Source organism: Carettochelys insculpta, chromosome 14 (assembly GCF_033958435.1).
Source record: "Carettochelys insculpta isolate YL-2023 chromosome 14, ASM3395843v1, whole genome shotgun sequence".
Lineage (NCBI taxonomy): Eukaryota > Metazoa > Chordata > Testudines > Carettochelyidae > Carettochelys > Carettochelys insculpta.
In genome coordinates, this window is record NC_134150.1 from 26,903,972 (window position 1) to 26,925,849 (window position 21,878).

At 47.8% G+C, this 21,878-nt stretch overlaps 1 protein-coding gene across 2 annotated transcripts in view; it reads left to right on the forward strand.

Moving 5' to 3' along the window:
• The first annotated feature begins 285 nt into the window (after positions 1-285).
• Positions 286-21,878, forward strand: part of TK2 (thymidine kinase 2) — a 41,001-nt gene continuing 19,408 nt past the window's right edge. The window contains exons 1-5 of one of the 2 annotated variants that reach the window (XM_075008373.1): positions 286-495; positions 5,636-5,673; positions 11,585-11,659; positions 13,462-13,515; positions 20,502-20,591. In XM_075008373.1, the coding sequence (XP_074864474.1) occupies positions 324-495; positions 5,636-5,673; positions 11,585-11,659; positions 13,462-13,515; positions 20,502-20,591 (429 nt within the window). In that variant the 5' untranslated portion in view covers positions 286-323. The remainder of the gene's footprint in view (positions 496-5,635; positions 5,674-11,584; positions 11,660-13,461; positions 13,516-20,501; positions 20,592-21,878) is intronic. The other variant, XM_075008374.1, reaches the window with a different exon arrangement.

Below are 21,878 nucleotides of genomic sequence, written 5' to 3' on the forward strand. Positions count from 1 at the left end.
AGGGAAAGAAGCCCCTGGGAGGGTGAAACGCACGTCACGGCCTAATGCGAACAGCCCACGTTTGTGTTTTAACGTAGACAGATTTTTTTTAACGAGTTCCAACCTCTTTGCATGAATGTGCAGCAGCTGCGTGTCAAGCCGGTGCAATACTGGAGACGCCGCTGTGCCTTCAATGGCCCTGCCCGAAGGCTTGAAGCAGCGGCTCAGTTGCTCGGAGCTTAGTCGGAAACCGTAGTTGGCCTCACACAGGAAGCAAAACTTTACAGCAGCGGACATGCGCGCCGAAAGCTCGGCGCCTGATCCTTGCGCCGCCGGCATGGGCCATGCGCTGCCTGCAGTCCTTGTGGGTCCGGCCTCTCCTGAGCCTCCTGCGGGGCCGAGGAGCTCGCGCTGGCCCCGGGTTCTGTAGCGGAAAGAGCCAGCAGAAGCCCCTGCTGTGCCCATGGATGGCTAATCGCAGCCTCTACGTGGCCGGCAGCTCCCGGGACGCAGCCTGTACGTCTGGTTTTTCGGGACTCTTCCCTTGAGTTCATTACTCATGCCACCCGTGCGCCTGGGTGTTGGTCGGGCCGGGAAACGATCTCGCAGTGCCACATGAGCGTTGTTATTTGGGGGGAAAGTACTTGGGGCGGGGGGACGTTGTTTTCTCCGCCGGCGTCGGGGGATTGGTTATTGCTTTTCATAGTCTCCGGGTTGAAAGGCATTTGAGAAAATGCCTTTGATCAGGCAGCGGTGCCGGGGTTAGTTTATTACAGACAAGGAGAAGTCCTGTGGTACCTTGTGGGATAACAGATCGAGTGGAGCAAAACAAAACAGCAGCAATGGAGCACTTTAAAGATTAACCAAATGATTTATAGGGTGATGAGCTTTTGTGGGATAGATGCACTTCATTAGATCCATTTCATTTCCAATACAGATTGACATTATTAAGTACAGAGGACCAAAATAAATTGCAGTAAAAACTGACAAATCAAATACATAGGAGGAAAATGAGGGGTGGGGGGGACGTTAATTGTCCTGCCTGAGATAATTACAAGCATCAAAAGAAGGGAAACAGTCCTTGTAATGGGTGAGGAAATTGATGTCTCTGTTCATACCACGTGTTAATGTGTCGAATCTGAATATGAACTCCACTTACAAATTTCTGGCTCTAATCTGTTTTTAAATTCGTTTTGCTCCAGGACACAAGTTCTCAGGTCTTTAGCAAAATGATCCACTCCATTGAAGTGTTCACCAACAGTCTGAGTTCTTGATGTCTGCTCTGTGTCCATTTAGTGTAGCCTGTGATTGCTGGTGAGAATCTTTCTTAGGTTAGGAGGTTGTGTATAGGAAATGACAGGCCTGTCACCTAGGGCCTTCTGGACTGTAGCATCATGATCCAGAATAGGTTGTCCTTTTTTAATGATGCGTTTCAGGGGTTTGACAGGTGATGATAAGTGGTGTTCTATTATTGATCTTCTGGGGCCTCTCTTGAAGTAGCTGGGTTCTGGGTATTTGTCTGGCCCTGTCAGTTTGTCTTTTTACTTCTTCTCAGTGGGTAATTAAGTTTTGTGAATATTTGGCAGGGGTCTTGTAGTTTTCTAGATCTAGTGGAGCATAAGCTTTTGTGGGCAAAGACCCACTTCTTCAGATGCATGCAAAGTGGGCAAAGATCCACTTAGTTAGATGAATACTAACAGAGAGTAAGTCGTGCTAGTCTATACACTATCAAAACAAAAAGCAGTCAAGTAGCACTTTAAAGACTAGCAAAATAGTTTACTAGGCGAGCTTTTGTGGGACAGACCCACTTCTTCAGACCATAGCCATACCAGAACAGACTCAATATTTAAGACACAGAGAACCAAAAACAGCAAGCAAGGAGGACAAATCAGAAAAAGACAATCAAGGTGAGCAAATCAGAGAGTGGAGGGGTGGGGGGGAAGGTCGAGAATTAGATTGAGCCAAGTATGCAGACGAGCCCCTATAGTGACTCAGAAAGTTCCCATCACGATTTAAATCATGTGTTAATGTGCCGAATTTGAATATAAAAGTCAGCTCGTCCACTTCTCTTTCCAAAACGGTGCGATAATGTCTCTTCAGTAACACACATACCTTGAGGTCATTGACAAAATGCCCCATTCCATTAAAAATGTTGACTAACTGGTTTGTGGATCTGGAGTGTTTTGATGTCTGTTTTGTGCCCGTTGACCCTTTGTATAAGGGAGTTATAAGTCTGTCCAATATACAAAGCATCTGGGCATTGCTGACACATGATGGCATATATGATGTTAGTAGAGGAGCATGAGAAAGTGCCCGTGATTCTGTGAGTAAGCTGGTTAGGTCTAGTGATGGTATTTCCAGAGAAGATATGTGGACAAAGCTGCTAAGGTCCAGTGCTGGTATTTCCAGAGAAGATATGTGGACAAAGCTCACCTAATAAACCATTTTGCTAGTCTTTAAAGTGCTACTTGACTGCTTTTTGTTTTGTTAGTTGGATGCATTTCTGGTTGTTTTTGAGGCTATAGACTGACATGGTTACCCCTCTGGTAGTTTATTAAAGGTTGTGCTGTGGTGCTGGATTTATCCTTTGTTAAACCTGTATACTAAATCTTCTGAGTTTGTTGGGTCCCCGCCAGTTGCTCATGCTAGAGTAATGGTGGAGGAGCCCACTCGCCGTATGGGGGAGTTTTGAAAAATGCAATGCAGTATATTGGGGAAAAAAACCACACACCTTGCAAATGTATTTCCCTTCCTTTTCAACTGGAAGAGCTCTGGTTTCTTTTTTTTTGAGGGAGGAAGGAAGAGACAGTCTGTAAAATGCTGAGTAACCAGCAACGGTCAAAACCCTTTTCGGGCATTAGTTTGTACTTGTAAAACAAATACCATTTTTACTGTTCTATTTGAAATGCACAAGTACAGTATACTGTAATTAAGTGCCCTGAGTCCATGCTGACTTATAGAAAGTGAATAAAGGTGTTCAGTGAACATTGTAAACATTGTAAAATTATATGTGTATAAAATTGTAAAAAGCATTATAAAATTGCAAGCTAGTCAGTTTCTGAAAATGAGTTAAAAAGGAGTTTTAATTATAATGGTCCTGAGTGTCCTGTCAGTTTTTAATTTTTTTGCATTCACAATTACCCTTTTAAATACAGTTTCTCTGCACGGTGAGAGAGACCCATACAGAGAGAAACTTACTTTGCACAGGCTCTGGAGTTTGCACTAGTAGTCTGAATTGTTGAACTGTGGTTTGGTTGCATGCACCTGGTTTGTCTACACAACAAAGTTATTTTGAAATAACAGCTGGCATCTGCACAATCCAACTGCTACTTTGAAATATTTTCAAAATAGTGGTTGGCTTATTTCAATGCATGAGAAATAGTGCCTATTTTCCATTAAGCCACATTGCATCCAAAATAGGCTCTATTGTGTGTGGACACTGTATTTCAGGATGGCTAAAGCCTTCACAGCCTCCTCTGGTAAGGAGTTCCACAGGTTGACTGTGCGCTGTGTGAAAAAGGATTTTCTTTTATTAGTTTTAAACCTGCTACCCATTAATTACATTTGGTGTCCTCTGGTTCTTATATTAGGGAAACAAGTAAATAACTTTTCTTTATTCACCCTCTCCACACCACTCATGATTTTATATACTTCTATCATATCCCCCTCAGTCTCCTCTTTTCTAAACTGAAAAGTCCCAGTCTCTTTAACCTCTCCTCATATGGGACCCGTTCCAAACCCTTAATCATTTTAGTTGCCCTTTTCTGAATCTTTTCTAATGCCAAAATATCTTTTTTGAGGTGAGGAGACCACATCTGTACTCAGTATTCAAGATGTGGTTGTACCATAGTTTTTATAAAGGGGCAGTAAGATAGTCTTTGTCTTATTTTCTATCCCTTTTTTTAATAATTCCTAACATCGTATTTGCTTTTTTGACTGTCACTGGACCCTGCATGGATGTTTTCAGAGAACTATCCACAATAACTCGAAGATCTCTTTCCTGATTAGCTGTAGCTAAATTAGCCCCCATCATATTGTATGTACACTTGGGGTTATTTTTTCCAACGTGCATTATTTTACACTTACCCACATTACATTTCATTTGCCATTTTTTGCCCAATTGCTCAGTTTGGTGAGATCTTTTTGAAATTCTTAACAGTCTGCTTTCATCTTGACTATTTTGAACAGTTTAGTATCGACAGAACTTTGGCTATTTATTTTTCTCAACTCTTTTCATTGATAGTCTACCTTAGGTGTTACTTGTAACAATAGTAGGGACAAATTTTTTGATGAGAGAAGTTTTCCCTCTGATGAAGTGGGTCTTACCCATGAAAGCTCATGACCTAATAAATTTGCTGGTCTCTAAAATGCCACAGGGTTGCCTTTTATTTGTGAAGATACAGACTAATATGGCTACCCATCTGAGACTTTTAAATTGAATATCTCTCCTTAGTATCTAACTACGTTCGTGATGCTGCAGAGAGCTCTGCAGATTCGCATCCAGCTTTTTGTCCACTGTAATCCTCAGATACTTTTCAGCAGAACTGCTACTTGGCTTTTCAGTCCCCCGCCTACAGCAGCACGTGGGATTCTTCCATCCTGAGTACAGGACTCTGTATTTGTCTTTATTGACCTTCAGATTTCTTTTGGCCCAATCCTCTGATGTGTCTAAGTCCACCGTGTCTAATACACATGTTGTTTGCCACATGTGGTGATCTGGACACTGCGGTGTGGTGAAATGTGGCTCCTTAGAGCCACACACATGGAGTGTCCTCTGCACACTCACCCCACCTCACCAAGTAAGGTGGTGGCTCCTCCTGGGGGCACCCGTGCGGCATGGTGCCTGGCTCAGCCTTGGCCCTGGGGCCCTGTTTGGCTCCAGTCACGGGGTGTGGCTCTGGCCCTGGGGCCCAGTGTGGCTCCACTGGCTCTGGTGAGTCGCTGGCAGTTGTGAGGGGTGGGAGGGGACATTTATTTTGAGCCAGAAAGGTAGGGTTGTGGTGATCCTTTAATTTCTATTGGATACCACTGGTTTAGGTCACTCTGGATCCTAATCACTAACCTCTAGCCTATTTCCCCCTCCCACCACAATATCCAACTCATCATCCAAACCACTAATAAAGATGTTGAAAAAACCCGGGACCCATCCCCTTGGGCATTCCTCTGGATGTCAGCTGCTAACTAGACATCAAGCCATTGATCACTCAATGTTGAGGCCAATGACACAGCCTTCTTTTTGTCCACCTCATAGTCTGTTCATCCAAGCTATATTTCAATCTTGCAGGCAAGAATACTGTGGGATACAAGGTATATTATGTTAACTTTTTTCCCATATCCACAGAGCCAGTTAGCTCATCGCAGAAGGCGATCAGAAATAATCCAGTGCAGATTTGAGGCCTGTTGTCTTATGGTGAAAATAAGAGCTAAGAAAGGAACCACTATATATAATAATCATGCTCAATTAAGGTAGAAATCAGCCATTTGACTAGTTGTAGTGTATAATGTAAAGTAAGTTATATGTATTATAGCCATGAGAATTTTAACGTTTACTGTACTCTATAACACCAAAAGCTCATTAATATATTCATTCTTGCAAGAGTGCTGATAGAGGCTTGATGTGTAATCTAAGAGCATTTTTGTTTTGTTCCTGTTTTAGATAAACACCTCATTAGAGAAGGAGAGAAAAAGACAGTTGTAAGTATAATATTTTGTTTAGAAAAATAATGTATTTAGCATATTATTGCGGTATAATTATATTATGGAAATGTTTACAGGTTAATGACTGGGTCTTGGTGTAAGGGGGCATACAAGTCTAGAGTCTCATCCTTCTTTTTGTACCAGGCAGGCAGACCCTTGCTGAAACCATTGAGGTAACTTAAAAGAAAGATCAAGAGGATTTCATGCAGTTACAGAAGCTACTTATGTGGAACACAAGTCAGTCAATCAGGGCCACAGAAGTAGTAATTAGAATTTCGAACATAGACTCTCCTTCGTTTACACTACGTGTATTTTGGCTGTAAATGCCACATACTCAGTTCATGATGTTTTAAATCTTAAGTATTTTATGATCTATTGATAGGTGGTTGGGCAAAGTGCTTTTCACTAAATTGCTAAAAGAAATTGTAATTTGCCTGAGAATAATCTCTGGGTATAGAACTGGTAACATTTACTGGCTACGTCTACATGTGAAGCCTACATCCAAATAGCTTATTTCGATGTAGAGACATCGAAATAGGCTATTTCGATGAATAACGTCTACACGTCCTCCAGGGCCGGCAACGTCGATGTTCAACTTCGACGTTGCGCAGCCCAACATCGAAATAGCGCAGCGAGGGAACGTCTACATGCCAAAGTAGCACACATCGAAATAGGGATGCCAGGCACAGCTGCAGACAGGGTCACAGGGCGGACTAGCGCTTCCGGGGCAACAGCTAGCCGCTCCCTTAAAGGGCCCCTCCCAGACACACTCAGCCTGCACAGCACGCGGTCTGAGGAGCCATAGGCACACAGACCCCGGGCGACGCAGTCATGGACCCCCAGCAGCAGCAGCAGCAGCAGCAGCAGCAGCAGCAGCAGCAGCAGCAGCAGCAGCCGCCAGAGGTCCACCCAGCCCTCCCGGCAGGAGCAGGGCTTGCCCTGCTCCATGCCACGAGGGAGGCAGCTGAGCACCTCCTTGCTACACCGGAGGAGGAGCTGCCCCCAGGGCAGCAGGGCTCAACCCCCAACCCTGCAGCACCCCGCCCCCTGCACCTCACATGCCGGCGGCTGTGGAGCTACCCCACCAGCACCGACTGGTGGGAGCGGCTGGTGCTTGGGGAGTGGGACGACGACCGCTGGCTCAGGAACTTCAGAATGAGCCAGCAGACATTTATGGAGCTGTGCCAGTGGCTCACCCCCGCACTCAGGCACCAGGACACCGCCATGTGGTGTGCCCTCACAGTGGAGAAACGGGTCGGCATCGCTGTCTGGAAGCTGGCCACTCCCGACAGCTACCGATCTGTGGGCCAGCAGTTTGGTGTCGGCAAGGCCACCGTCGGGGCTGTCCTCATGGAGGTAAGAGAACCCACGGGGGGAGGGCCGGGCAGGGGAGGGGGGCCCGGGCAGAGGAGGGCAGGGGAGGGGAGGGGAGGGGAGGGGAGGCCAGGGCAGGGCAGGGCAGAGGAGGGGAGGGGAGGGGAGGGCAGTGGAGGCCAGGGCAGGGGAGGGGAGGGCAGGGCAGGGCAGGGCCACGCACAGCCTGCTCACCCCTCATTGGTGCTGTCCCATGTGCTTTCTCTGCAGGTTGTGCGTGCCATCAACGCCATGCTCCTGCACAGGCTCGTGAGGCTGGGGGACCCAGATGCCACCATCACGGCCTTTGCCACCCTGGGCTTCCCCAACTGCTTCGGGGCTCTGGATGGGACTCACATCCCCATCCGCGCCCCGCATCACAGTGGAGGACGATACCTGAATCGCAAGGGCTACCATTCTGTGGTCCTCCAGGCCTTGGTGGACAGCCAGGGACGTTTCCAGGACATTTATGTGGGCTGGCCTGGCAGCACACACGACGCCCGGGTTTTCCGGAACTCGGGCCTGTGCCGCCGGCTGGAGGCGGGGACCTACATCCCCCAGCGGGAGATCCCTCTGGGGGACACCACCATGCCCGTCTGCGTCATCGCAGATGCGGCATACCCCCTCCGGCCCTGGCTCATGCACCCGTACACGGGCCATCTCTCCGCGAGCCAGGAGCGCTTCAATGAGCGCCTGAACCACGCGCGCCAGGTGGTGGAGCGCTCATTTGGCTGCCTGAAAGGACGCTGGAGATGTCTCCTGACCCGTCTGGATGTGGGCCCCAACAACATCCCCCTGATTGTGGGTGCCTACTGCGCCCTGCACAATTTGGTGGAGAGCAAGGGGGACACCTTTTTCCAGGGCTGGGCTGTGGAGGCCGGCAGGGCCGACGTGCAGCCACCTGCTGCCCCCAGTCAGCAGGTGGACCCCAAAGGGACCCGGGTCCGGGAGACCCTGCGGGCCCACTTCAATGATGAGGCTGCGGGGTGAACTCTGCCAGGCCCCCCACTGCCCGCCCCTTCCTCCACCACACTCCTGCCCCAACGCCCACACCATGGAGCACCCAACCGCACCCCCCTCCCACTTTTCCTGGACAAATGACAGCACGTACTTGTGGCTGAACTTAAACTGCTTTTTCTTTGAGAACTTTTTTTTTTAACTATAAATATATAAAACAAGAACAAACTATATACAACATGTGGAACCAAAGTAATATGTACAAATAAAACAATAGTAAGAAAAAAGTGTGCTCATTAATAAAAAGAAAACCAGGGAGGATAAAGGGGAGAACTATTTTCATGGGGGGGACGGGGCAAACGGGGGGCACAAAATAATAAGTTCAAACTATATACGGGGGGGGGCCACGTCCTGGGCCCCTCGCCCCTAAAGTCCGGCACTGGGCGTGGGCGGCCGGGAGCCCCGCCGCGGCCGCAGCCCTGTCCGGGGCTGGCTGGGGGCGGGCCGGACTGGAAGATATGCCTGGCGAGTCTCAGCTGGCTCCAGGGGTCCCTTGGCGCTCTGGCCCTCGGCGGTGGGTGGCGGGGCGACGGCGGACGGGACGGCGACGGGCGGAGCAGCTGGTGGTGCGGCGGGTGGAGCAGGCATGTCGGGCGCTGCGGCGGCCGGCACGGCATGGGGGGCCAGGTAGTCCACCAGGCGGTTGAAAGTCTCAATGTAGGCCCCCCATGCCTCTTGGTGCCAGGCCAGCGCCCGCTCCTGCAGCTGCAGGTGCTGCTCTGCGACCTCCAGCTGCCGACGGTGGATGGCCAGCAGCTGGGGGTCTGTCGCCGTCGGCTGGTGGTGGCGCGGGGTCCGCCGTCTAGCCCGCTGTGGGGCCGGTCGGTCCTCGGCCGAGGGGCTTGCCTAGAGCGATGGTCCCGGAGGGCTCTCCGGGACGACTGATGCCTCGCCGGCGCTCTCTTCCGGTCCTTCTGATGGTGCAGGTGCGGGACACAGGAGAGGAGGGGGGGAAGAAGAATGGAGACAGGCGTTAGTGTGGGCCCCGAGCCGTGGCCTTTGTCCCCCCAGCCCTGTGCTGCAGGTTCCCCATCCCCGTCCCTGGGAGATGCTGCTGTGATGGATGGGGTTCAGGGGTCCCCCTGCCCTGCACCCCATTCCTTGGTGGGAGCGACTCTCACTTCACTCCGCAGGGTCTGACAGCAGGAGAGGTTTCTTAGGCCACAGATGCCCAGTTTCTCCCAGGAGTGACAGCACCAGCTGTCGGAAACGACAGTCCTTCCAACCCGTCCTGGGGAGAAGACCCCAAGGGGTGCCCCTCTGGGATGCAGCTTTCCCCCTCCTCAGGCTGGCTGCCTTCCAGCTCTCCCTTCCCCTAGCCTCTACCTCTGGCCCCTGCCCTCCCCTCCCCAATTCCAAGCCAGCTCGGCTCCTCCCTCCTCTTTGTTCAGGGCAGAGGTGTCACCTGCCAGCTGTAGCCCCAGGATCATCCTTTGCCCCGGGAGCTATTCGGCTCTTGTTGCTCATATCTAGCCTGAGTCTCCCTTTTGCACTCCCCCCACTCCATCACATGCTGCTGCTGCTGCTGCTGCTGCGGGGTGTCCCACCCCCTCCTCCCGGGGGCCCCTCGAGGTTCTGCTCCCCCCTGCCCCGGGGATGGGGCATGGCACTGTCGTGCGGGGTGGGCGCGGGGCAGGGGCTGATGCACTGCTGTGAGGGACATGGCCCTGCTGTCCTTGGGGCCATGGCCATGTGAGCATGTGGGGGGCCCTGGACACATATCTATTACCCCCCGCCCCTCAAGCCCAGGGGTGTACACCAGAGGTGGGTACATACCTGTCGGTCCACTCCCACGGTCTGGAGATCCCCGGGGGGCAGAGGCCCGGCTGCTGCTCCGGGATGGCAGGAGGAGGATCTGCAGCCCGGATTCTGCGGAGGAGGAGCCCCCCTCCTCCTCTTGCCGCGATGTCCCGGGGGTGGGCTCCGGGGGGGGCCCCCGGGGTGCGGGGTTTACCTCCGGGGCGGACTCCGGCTGCAGGGCCTGCTGGGGCTCGTCAGCCGAAGTATCAAGGGTGGCCGGAGGGGAGGAGGTGTGCCGGGGGCCCAGGATGTCCCTGAGCTCCCTGTAAAAGGGGCAAGTGACGGGGGTGGCCCCAGATCGGCTGGCCGCATCCCGGGCCCGGGAGTAACCCTGCCGCAGCTCCTTCACCATACTCCTGATGTGGTCAGGAGTGCGGGCAGGGTGACCCCGGGCAGCCAGGCCCTCGGCCAGCCGAGCGAACGCATCCGCGTTCCGCCTCTTGCTCCCCATTACCTGGAGCACCTCCTCCTCGCTCCAGAGCCCCAGCAGGTCCCAGATCTCGGCCTCCGTCCAGGAGGGGCCCCACTGCCACTTGCCAGCCTGGCTGCCCTTCTGGCTGGGCTGGCTGCCCTGGCTCCCCTTGGGGGGGGTCCCCTGGGGGCGCTGCCGGGCAGCCATTGCAGCTGGGTGGGTGGCTGTGCTGGCTGAGGGACGTGCAGGCTGGCCGCGTGTCTGGGCTGTCGCCTGCACGTTCCCTCAGCTTCCTGCACAGGAAGGGAGGGGGAGGGGACCTTTAAGGGGCCGCTCCATGCGGCCACCATTGAGCTGAGGGGCTGGAGAGAGCGTCTCTCAACCCCTCAGCTGATGGGCGCCATGGAGGACCCGGCAATTTTGACGTTGTGGGACGCGCAACGACTACACGGTTCCTACTTCGATGTTCACAGTAGGGCGCTATTCCTATCCCCTCATGGGGTTAGCGACTTCGACGTCTCGCCGCCTAACGTCGAAGTTAACTTCGAAATAGCGCCCGACGCTTGTAGCCGTGACGGGTGCTATTTCGAAGTTAGTGCCGCTACTTCGAAGTAGCGTGCACGTGTAGACACGGCTACTGTAGAGTAAATTGTATTCAAAATAAGTTTAAAGCCTTTTAGGGTAAAATTTAACACACTGTGGATGGCCATGTAATGGCGCTATAAAAGGTGCAGTGGCACTGGAGGGAAAACTGCAATCCTGCATGGCATGGAAGGCATTCCTGCGGATCTGAAAAGTATATTGTGGTAGAGAATTAGAACTGCATAGTGCAGAGTGAGTAGCCCTAAGCCTGCAGCCTTTGATATCTGCAGGTATTGACTCAAACTCTATTATTTGAATAGTTGCACTTACTGTAACAACACATATAGATGGGGTGCAGGTATGTAGCTAAACACATGGTTTTGAAAATCTGACCTTGATTGAAAACAATATGTATCAATTGGCATGAGGAAGGCCCAAAACTGTACTGGCAACTTACACCTTTAAGTATTAAAGGTCGGATTTCCCAGTGTGTTGTTCCATATTTTTCCAGAGAAGAACTCGTTAGCTTTCACCATGTCACTCCGTTGTAAATCTTGTGCAATGCGGTAGTGAATGAGACACTAACTCTCAAAGTTTAGGGGTTCTCTTGACAATGTGTTAAGTATGTTGACACTAGAATTTGTTGTAATGTATTTACAATGCTAATGGATTATTTTGCAGCTGTACATGTGTTTTTGCGTTTTTGTCAGTTATTTCTTTTCAGATTGGTATCTTCTTTTACAGGTCTGTATTGAGGGGAATATTGCAAGTGGAAAAACAACATGTCTGGATTATTTTGCCAAAACTACCAGTATTGAGGTATGGGTCTTGAAACTTGTTAATATTCAATCAAGTCAGCAAGAATTTTTCCATTTATATCATTGATGGTCTTCAAGTCTACTGCAGTATGTCCAAGATTAAATGAAAATAAGATAAATTTACAGGCACGCCAGCAAGCAATTCATAGTTTTTAAACTGTTTGCACTAGTTTCTTAGAAGTTTAAAAAGAGTACCTTTCCTTTTTGATGGTACCCATTTTTGTTCAGCAACCAGTCACTTTTCTTGTTTTTTAGTTAATGGACTGGAAGCCACTATGATATATTGTATTTTATACTACATTTGTATTAATTGTTGCTTGAATCTTACAATCACACATGTGCATAGCTTTGTTCATGTAACTAAATTACTGCCTATTTGATTTTAGTATATATATATATATATATATGTATGATGTAACATCCCATGTAATTGCTTAACTAGTTAAACAGTGGTTAAAGCCCCATCCGCAGTGGCTCTACAGGGCTGGAGCAACCCCCTGCAGGCGGTGGAAGTTTAAGTGGGATGACTCATTTAGAATGAGGCTTACTGCTAAGCCAGTTAAACTTTGACATCCCTAATAGAAGTAAAATCAGTCCTGTAGCACTTTTAAGACTAAGAAAATAATTTATTAGGTGATGAGATTTCGTGGGACAGACCCACTTCTTCAGATCTGGAAATTCTGATGAAACTGGCACAACAAAAATTTAACAGAAAGACAGAAAAAAAATGAAATGAAAACTGACAAATCGGCTGTATGGGACATAAGGGGGTGTGGAGGGGAAGAAGGAGAAGAAAATTACTGCAAGTGTCTATTAAGTGAGTTGCCTGCCCTAAGGCATGCGTGTGCACGCACACATATGTACCCTGCAGCTCACTTTCAGGGCCATCTGGGATTAACTGCAGGGAGAAAAAGTGGGGCCAAGTGTAAAAAGTTTACTCACCCCTGCTTTAACCAAAACAAGTTTTGAATAAATTTCAGGAAGCAATTATTTATGTGTACATAAAATCTTAATGGTCTTGATCGGTCTGATAAGATGAATATTGATACAAAAATTTGAGATTCTTCATAGGTATACTTAGTATTTTGCACTGTATAGTTTTTAAAAAGTAAATGCATGTAGTTTAGCTACCTAATCTCAGACTCAGACTAAGATTTTCAAGTATTTTAACACCTAATTATGCAGTATTTGTGGTTCCTCCTGTCCCTATGCAGCCCCTGGAGACTCTTGTGGTTTCAGCTACTCTGGGCAAAATAGACCCTTTTCTGTCTAAAGGATGTTTTAATCCACAGAAATATAATGAGATTTATATGTAAACTCATTTTTAGCGTTTATTCCTTTGTCATTCAGTTTTGCCTTATGGGGAGTTAATATGTGATCTGATCTTTCACATGAAATACAATCTACATTTGACTGTCAGTTCTTCTCTCTTTATAGTATTGCTGGTAAATTAGTGTGAAAGATAAATTACAGCCTTCGCTGTGGTATCTGTCAGCCATTGGGTTGTTTTGGTGGACTGATAAAAATAATTTAAAAACCACCACCCACCAGGCCATTTTGTAAATAAATGCATCTTTTTTATTTTTGTTATAATTCTTAAATGTTGCATATTTCGTAAATTAGCCTTGTGTTTTTTGTTTTTTTTTAAAAGGGCTAGATCCTCCAGGCCACGTTAGCAGTGCAGATACTTTATTATTCATTTATTTTGTAAAATTGGCCTTATGTTGATACATGCAAATAAATAAAATTTAAAATTTGAAGTCTCTTGAAGCTCATGGATTGAATGTAATTTTTGTAATGAAGGTTTTGATGGAACCTGTGCCTAAGTGGAGGAATGTACGTGGTCACAATCTTCTGGTAAGTGGTGGGTACTAATCCAGTGACTTCTCTTGTCTTAAAAATATGGATCCTGATGTTCTCATAGTTGTGAGTGAGGATTTAGATGTATTAAAATCCCAAGCAAAGGTCTTGCCACAGTCTTATGGAACTGAAAACTCATAACACTATGGTGATTATGCTGTTTCTTCTATTGAAGGGTGGCTATTAAACCTGCTGTGTGTAAAATATACAGTAGACTCTTCCATATCCAGAAGGCCTGGGACCGAGAGGTTGCCAGATATTCAAATATTCTAGGTATACCTAGCAATGCACAACACAATAGAAAACCAAGATTAAATATTAAGAAACAAAAATATATGCAGAATGCTTTACTTACCAACAACAGTAGTATTGGACACTATAAACTTATCCTGTGTTTGCTGTATTTATTTGTATTTACTTTCACTTACTGTACTTATAGAAAATTTGACTAAAATTTACTATGGTTAAATGCCGGTTATTTGAGAGTTTCGGATAATAGAATGCCACATCTGAAAGAGTTTACTAAAATACTGAGAAGGACTTGGGCTCTGATGTTGCAAACAGCTCCATGACACTGGACACTGTGCCCTCAATGAGCCACATTTTGAAATCAGTGGTCTGTTCTGCATGGGACTGATTAGCTCCATGCTCTAAAATCGATTGCAAAGTGACCTGCCAAATTGGCTTCAGATTGCTCTGCAGTTGACCTCTACTGCACACCTGAGGAGAAGAGGAAGGAAGTCAATGAGGGAGGTTTTTCTCATTGACCCCCCCGCCCCTGCAGCATAGATGCTGTGGAAGTATGCTCTAAAGTACCTCACACCTAGCTGTGTTAGTCACGTAGATTGAGTTGCGTAACGTTTGTTGACTTTCTGCTGTAGTGTGGTAGTAATAGGCATCCTTCAATCCCGAGGGATCATGGGTTTGCGCCCCAGTTGGACTGATTCAAACAGCGTCTCCTGTGGCTGTGCAATCCAATCTGGGAGTGGCAGTCCTTTCCGCACAGTGAGCAGCAGTAGGCAGATGTCGCTCTGGTATCACAGGCACGGATCTTCCTGAGGGCTCTCCTGTGTTCCGCTTCCTTCACCAAGGTAGTTTCATACATAAGAGCTTCCTTCACTCCCTGTTTCCAGGCATGCCTGTCTGAGGTGAGTGAATGCCAGGTGTTCACACTGATAGAGAAAGCGCTGAGGTCACACTTGCACGTGTCCTTGTAGCGCAATTTAGGTCGCTCTTTCGGCCTCTTTCCAGACACCAGTTTGCCGAAGAGGAGATCCTTCGGTACGCGGCCATCCGTCATGCGTGAGACATGGCCCAGCCAGCGCATACGCCTCTGTTTGAGAAGAGTGAACATGGAGGCAGTGCCTGCCCTCTCAGGCACTGCGTTATTGGGGACCTTGTCCTGCCATGAGATACCGAGTATGCGCCTAAGGCAGCACATGTGGAATGTGTTGAGCCGCTGCTGTTGTTTTGAGCACAAAGTCCATGTTTCACTGGTGTACAGCAGTGTGCTCAAAACAGGCTGTGTAGACCTGCACCTTGGTGTGTACAGTGAGCTTATAGTTAGCCCATACTCTCTTCGTCAGCCTGGAGAATGTTGTGGCGGCTTTTCCAATGCGCTTGTTGATCTCGCTATCAAGTTACAAGTTGTCTGAGATCGTCGAGGCTAGGTACACGAACTCATGGACGACTTCCAGTTCGTAGTCTAGCACATTGATAGATGGCTCGTTACCCACGTTTTGGCCCATCACCTGGGTCTTCTTTAAGCTGATTGTGAGGCCAAATTCCATACATGCATCCGCAGAGCGAGTTATGAGTGACTGCAGTTTCTGCTGAGTGTGAGCAGCAATAGCTGCATTGTCAGCAAAAAGCAACTCCCTTAGACACTTCGTAAGCACCCCGGTCTTCGCTCTAAGCCTCAACAGTTAGAAGAGCTTGCCGTCCGTTCTCGTGCGGAGAGAGATGCCCTCTGTAGCAGTTCCGAAGGCATATTTGAGCAAAACTGCAAAGAAGATGCCAAACAGTGTTGGAGCCAGCACACACCCCGGCTTCACTCCGCTGAGAATCTCAAAGGGTTCGGATGTGGATCCATCATATACGACGGTCCCCTTCATGCCTTCATGGAAGGCCCTAATAATGCTGAGCAGAGTTGGGGGACAGCCGATCTTAGCCAGAATTGTGAACAGACCTTTTCTGCTGACAAGGTCAAATGCTTTGGTCAGGTCGATGAAGGCAATATACAGAGGTTTGTTCTGCTCCCTGCACTTTTCTTGTAGTTGCCTAACAGAGAAAACCATGTCTAAGGTGGACTGTTCAGCTCTGAACCCACACTGAGACTCAGGGTAGACTCTCTCCGCAAGAACACTGAGCCTCTTCAGAACAACACGTGCACATAGCTTCCCCACGGTACTGAGAAGGGAGATGCCGCGATAGTTGTTACAATCACTTTTGTCACCCTTGTTCTTGTAGACAGTAACAATGTTAGCATCCCTCATATCTTGCAGTACTCTGCCTTCTCTCCAGCATTGGCAAAGTATTCCATGCAGCTCTGAAACTAGGGTACCGTTGGCGCATTTGAGGATTTCTGAGGGAATACCGTCTTTCCCTGGGGCTTTTCCAGAAGAGAGTGCTTTTAGTGCGTCGCTGAGTTCCTCCAGGGTGGGCTCAGCATCGAGTTCAGTTGTGGTGGGCAGAGGCTCGATGGCATTCAGGGCTCTCTCTGTAACTACGGTCTCTCTGGCATACAACTGTGAGTAGTGTTCCACCCAGCATTCCATCTGCTTGGTTCTGTCCTTCAAGACCTCGCTTGTGGCCGACTTAAATGGGGCAGTCTTTCTTTGTGGTGGACCGATGGCCTGCTTGATCCCATCGTACATTCCTTGCATATTACCAGTGTCCACGGCCTGCTGAATCTTGGAGCAGAGTTGGAGCCAGTAATCGTTGGCACACCTCCGAGCAACCTGCTGCACTTGACTCGGAGCAGACCGGAGCGCCTGCAGGTTCACCTCACTGGGAGAGGACCTGTATGCAGCCAGCGCCTGTCTCTTCTTCTCAATCAGGGGCGTCAGCACTTCAGTGTGGGCTTCAAACCAATCAGCAGACTTGACTGTCTTCTTCTCAAAGGTAGATATCGCAGTATTACAGATAGTGTCCTGTAGTTGTTCCCATCTCTTGCTGATATCAGTGTCATCCGGGTGGGGCAAGGCCTCTTCAAGTGCTTGGACAAACTCGCATACTTTTGAAGGGTCACGAGTCTTGCCAGTGTCAATGCGCGGCCTCCCTTCCTTTTTGGAGCGAAAGAATCTTCGCGGCTGGATGTGCACCTTACTACACACGAGCAAGTGGTCAGTGTCACAGTCTGCACTGTGGTAGCTACGTGTCACCCTGACATTACCTAAATGGCTGCGTTTGGTGAGGACGAGGTCAAGCTGGTGCCAATGTTTCGATCTTGGGTGTCGCCACGAAACTTTGTGCTGGGGTTTGATGTCAAAGAAGGTATTGGTTACGCAGAGGTCATGTTGGGAGCAGAGTTCAAGGAGGTGCTGTCCGTTTTCATTCATCTTCCCTGTTCCAAACTGTCCCAGAGAGTATGGCCAGCTGTGGTGGTCGCTGCCAACTCTGGCGTTGAAGTCGCCAAGGATGAATAGTGGCTCATGAGAAGGTACCTCACTGATGGCAATGCTAAGTTCATCATAGAACTTGTCCTTAACTTCGTGGGCAGAAGTTAAAGTAGGCGTGTAGATGCTGAAGATGTTGACCATGCCCACTGGTGTTTGAAGCTGGATTTTTCAGCATTCTCTCAGTTCCCACATTTGGTGGTATGACTGAGCCAACTAGGCTGTTTCTGACTGCGAAGCCAACATCGTGTTCCCTGGTCTCTTCTGGAGGCTTCCCATGCCAGAAAAAGGAAAAGTCCTTCTCCCTGAGACATCCGGAGGACGATAGCCTTGTTTCCTGGAGGGCCACGATGTCCATCCGCGGTCTTCTCAGCTCGTTGTTAGTGATTGCTGTCTTCCGGGGGTTACTAATGCTCTGTAGGTCTTCTGTAAGGCCCGGAGTCATGGTCCTTACATTCCATATGCCCAGTCTGAAGGCTGGATTATTTTGTTCCTTGTTTGTTTTGCCTGGTGTAAGGTTAACCATCCACCTGTTAATGGTTTCAAGGGTTGTCATAGCCGGGGGTGGTAGCGGGGATAAGCTCCCACTATCTATAAAATGCTCCCATGGTGTGCGTCTCCAATAGCCTTTGACAACCGAAGTCCAGCTCCTGCCCTTCACATGTGGCTTAGTTTCTAAGCCCGGCGAAACTGTTTGCACTGACAGGAGAAGGGGCAAAGGCAAGTGACTGGCGCCTTAAAACCAGCTGCTTCGGGCAGATGGGGCTTGTCAGCCTGGGAGGGCCGCCCACCTTGGAGAAGGAAGCTCTGATTTAAAACCTCCGCTGCCTTGTGGCGATACCTAGTCATGGGAAAGGCTTCGGGAGTAAACCCCGAGGAAAAATCCGGAGATGGAGCCCCTAAGGCAGTTTGAGGCAGCTCCTGCGACGACATTGGTGCCAAGCTGTACTGGTTTTCGCCTTTCCCTTGGATTACATCAGTGGCGTGGAGAGGGGGAACCTGCTGCTGGGCATCAGCTGGTTCTTCAAACTTACTTGCCCAGGCCTGTGCCATGGAGAGGACACTCCAGCATCGTTTTCTGAGCGGTGACACAACACAGGAAGCAGCAGTTACCGGTATTAAGCCACTGCACTCGATTGGCATAGAGTGAGGCGCCAGGGGTTGCGTCCGATGGTGGGAGAGGTCTTCGGATCTCATTAGGCAGCTGCCGCCCGCCTCAAGCTGGGCAGCCCCCAGCCAAGTAGGTGCTGCCTCGCCACGGTCCACTTGCTCCACTGAGTGTGTGGGACTTAGGGAATCACTGGCAGGTGGAGGTGGATCATTAGGTAGGTGCTGTAGTGTAGATTTAGCTTAATTAAAGAGATCTCAGAGATGCAACGGGTCCTTTACTGCCTGGCAGTGAAGTTCTTTAATTGATAAACAAAGTAAGGCTAGGACAGCTCTTTAAACTGCTCAAAGCAGGCACGAAACTCTTTTTTTAATACTAACCCACACAATTAGAATATGTAGTGAGCTGAAAGGCATTCAATATGGCAGATAGGGAGTGCTGTGTGACTGCTTAGAAAGCAACCTGCAAGGTGTCGAGTACTTCCATTAACTGTGGGGAGAGGTAAGGGTCCTTCTTACCTCATGGAATCAGACACTTTCAATGCACTGATGCAACACAGTTAAGACTCCTTGCTGATTGTGAAGAAGCACTATTACCCAGAGCAGGTGGTCAGTAATCAGAGTAACAATAAATTTAACTTCCGGCCTACACTGCACATGAAACCTGTTCGAAGTTCAATATTTTGCAGAGCCCTAAGAGGGTTAAAAACCCTCGAAAGTGCTGTGTAAACCCTACAGTGTGATTCTCAGAGTCATTGTGGATTCTATGGACACAGTCAGCTACTTGTCTATAGCATCACTCCCTGTCCCCAGAGCTCCAGCCCTGCCCTCACAAGCACAGAAGCAGATTCTTTGTTTAGACATTTGGGTCATTTGCATTTGAGTCACAGAAGAGACTTCAGGCTTTGCGCTCCATTGAGTTAGATGTACAACACACACGCTCTCCTTCAGACAGATGCTGGGTGCCTCTAACTCCAACTGAGTTTAGCGGGAGTTCTGAGTGTTCAGTGTCTCTCATGATTAGCCTCTTAATTCTGACACATGCTCTACCAAACATGACTGAGCCATTTCATTCTTGCCCATGCTTATTCCTAGGGGAAGTTTGTGGTACTACGCAATGTGGAATTTTGCAGAAATTAATGCTGGATATGCAGAATTCCTTTTCCAGTACAGAAATGGGCTGCAGTCATGCTGGCTGCCCCTAAGGACCACTGGACCCTGTAGAGGTCATCTTACACATAGAAGACACTGCTACAGGGGGGTGAAGGAGCTAGGGGATTTCCTGGCAGCTACAATTCCTAGCATGGTCTGGGGGAAGGAGACAGGCTGTGCACAGGAAACTTCATGCAAACATGAGATTGAGGATCAAGCTCTTTCTCCCTTTGAATCCCTGGCCTCTGGGGAAGGAAGAGAGCATGTCTGAGTTGAGGAAGCTGTTGGTCTCTGGGAGGGAAGGGTTTGTGTGTGTTGGCAGGGGACGGGGGTACAGCTGGACTCTAGGGGAGAGTGGTTGTGAATATATGGCCCTCAGCTTGGATTCTAGGGTCAGGAAGGGGACAGAAAAACAGGACCTGGGTTGTCATAGGGGTTTCTTTAACTTGCTACTCTTGGGGTTTTTTTATGAGTGTCTCTGTTGTTTATAGCTATACTTTCTGACAGGTATTTTTTGGAATAAATTTCCAAAACGATTGAAACTGGTGATTATTTAGTGCAGTGTTTCTTAAACTTTTTGAGACCACAGAACACCAAACAATAGTGTTTCTTGTGCAGAACACATATGGAATTTTCTTAAAAGAAATTGTTGTCAGACCAAAAAAACCCAAACATCAATATATACAGCAAAAACAAAATGAAGTAATTTAATCAGGTATCATAGCAATGAACAAGTAACATTGTATGTTGTTTTAATAACAGAAAATATATATTGTCACATATTTTTCCAGACGCTTGCAGCACACCTGCAAATTGTTCATGGAACAACCACTGTTCCACGAAACATAGTTTAAGAAACACTGATGTAGTATATTCATTTGACAAATTCATTTTGCAGACCTTTAAAATATTGTGTGGGGAGTTTTTAATTTTTTGTCTCAGAAGGCTTCCAAGAGTAACAGTGCTGATGTCTACTACTGTAATGCCATTATCTTGGTAACTCTGAGCAGCAATGAAATGTGTAGCTTAGTTTTATTTGTCACTAATTGGTATAGTCAGAGTGGTTTTATTTCTCTCTTACTCTTCTGTCTCCATTCCCAACACCAGGGCTTAATGTATCAAGAGCCATCGCGGTGGGGGATAACACTACAGACATACATTCAGCTTACCATGTTGGAACAGCATACTAGGCCAATGGTAATACAAAGCTTTTTTTTTTTCCCCCTTTTAATCTGAAGCAGAGATGTTAAAGTGCATTAATGTATCACAGTGATTTCATAATCCTTCATCCAGAAGGTAAGAGCCTATGTTGACTTTCATTCTGTGTTCCTGAAGGAAGGAATTTCTGTGTGAAAAGGCAACACAGATATACTCAAGTCAGCATTCGGAGGGGCTGGGATACCTACCTCTCACATTTACATTTTTTTATTCCCTGTATTTATTGTTAAATGCTGGCACCTGCGTGGGACATCTCTCACCGTGGCTGTTATCTTGGCCTTGTTATTTATTTAGGCATGTGTCAGTGTTTCTTGTAAACTGAGTGCTTAGGTGGCCAAGAAACAATACTCCAAGACTGACAGGCACCAACACTGGAGTTTCTCTTTTTTCTCTCTCTCATTCCCACTTGAATCCAGCCAAAAGAGAGTGCACATAGAAGAGGACTAGGAAGAACTATGAGAAAGGAGCAGAAGGAAACAAGATAATGGGGAAAAAAGTGTAAGCAAAAGGAAGCAGTGCTAGTCTTAGCAGATAATCTTAGCAGAAGCATTTTGTATGGGTTAGAGTGGGAAGAGGTGAGAACCAGGAAGTTGCATTTGAGACAGCAGCATACACGTTGAGTGGGCCTGGCTAGTGTGTGATTCTGAACATTCACATTTAAGGTTATCATATCTGAACCCAGAATCTGAGGTTCCCACAATTCTCTCACACACACCAGGGTTCCCTCTAATTTCTTCTATCCATGTGTGGAATAAATTTTCATGTGTGCACCAAGGCATGTGCAGATGTGCACTTCCAAAGAAATATGTTGGCTGTTGGCTGTGAATGCTCTGGTAACCAGCTGGACAGCACCTGAATATCTCCTGGGCTCCAGTTACACTTACACCTAATCTGTTTGTATTGTATTGCCTGAATTTACTTTGAGGAAGGGAGTCTTTTTTGTAAAATCCGATGTACAGTTTTGGTCCAATAAAAATGATAGTAATTTGTAGGGCTATCAAGCGATTAAAATGAATCACAATCATGCAATTAAGTCAGTTGTGATTAATTACACTGCTAAAGAATAGAATACAATTTATTTAACTCTTGGATGTCTTCTATATTTTTCAAATACATTGATCTTTGTATTACAAATGAACACAAAATATACATATATCACTTCATATTTGTTTTTGATCACAAATATTTGTGTTGTAAAAGTAATAGTTTTAATCCACGTCATGCAAGTACCAATGCAGTCTGTTATTGTGGAAGTTGAACTTACAA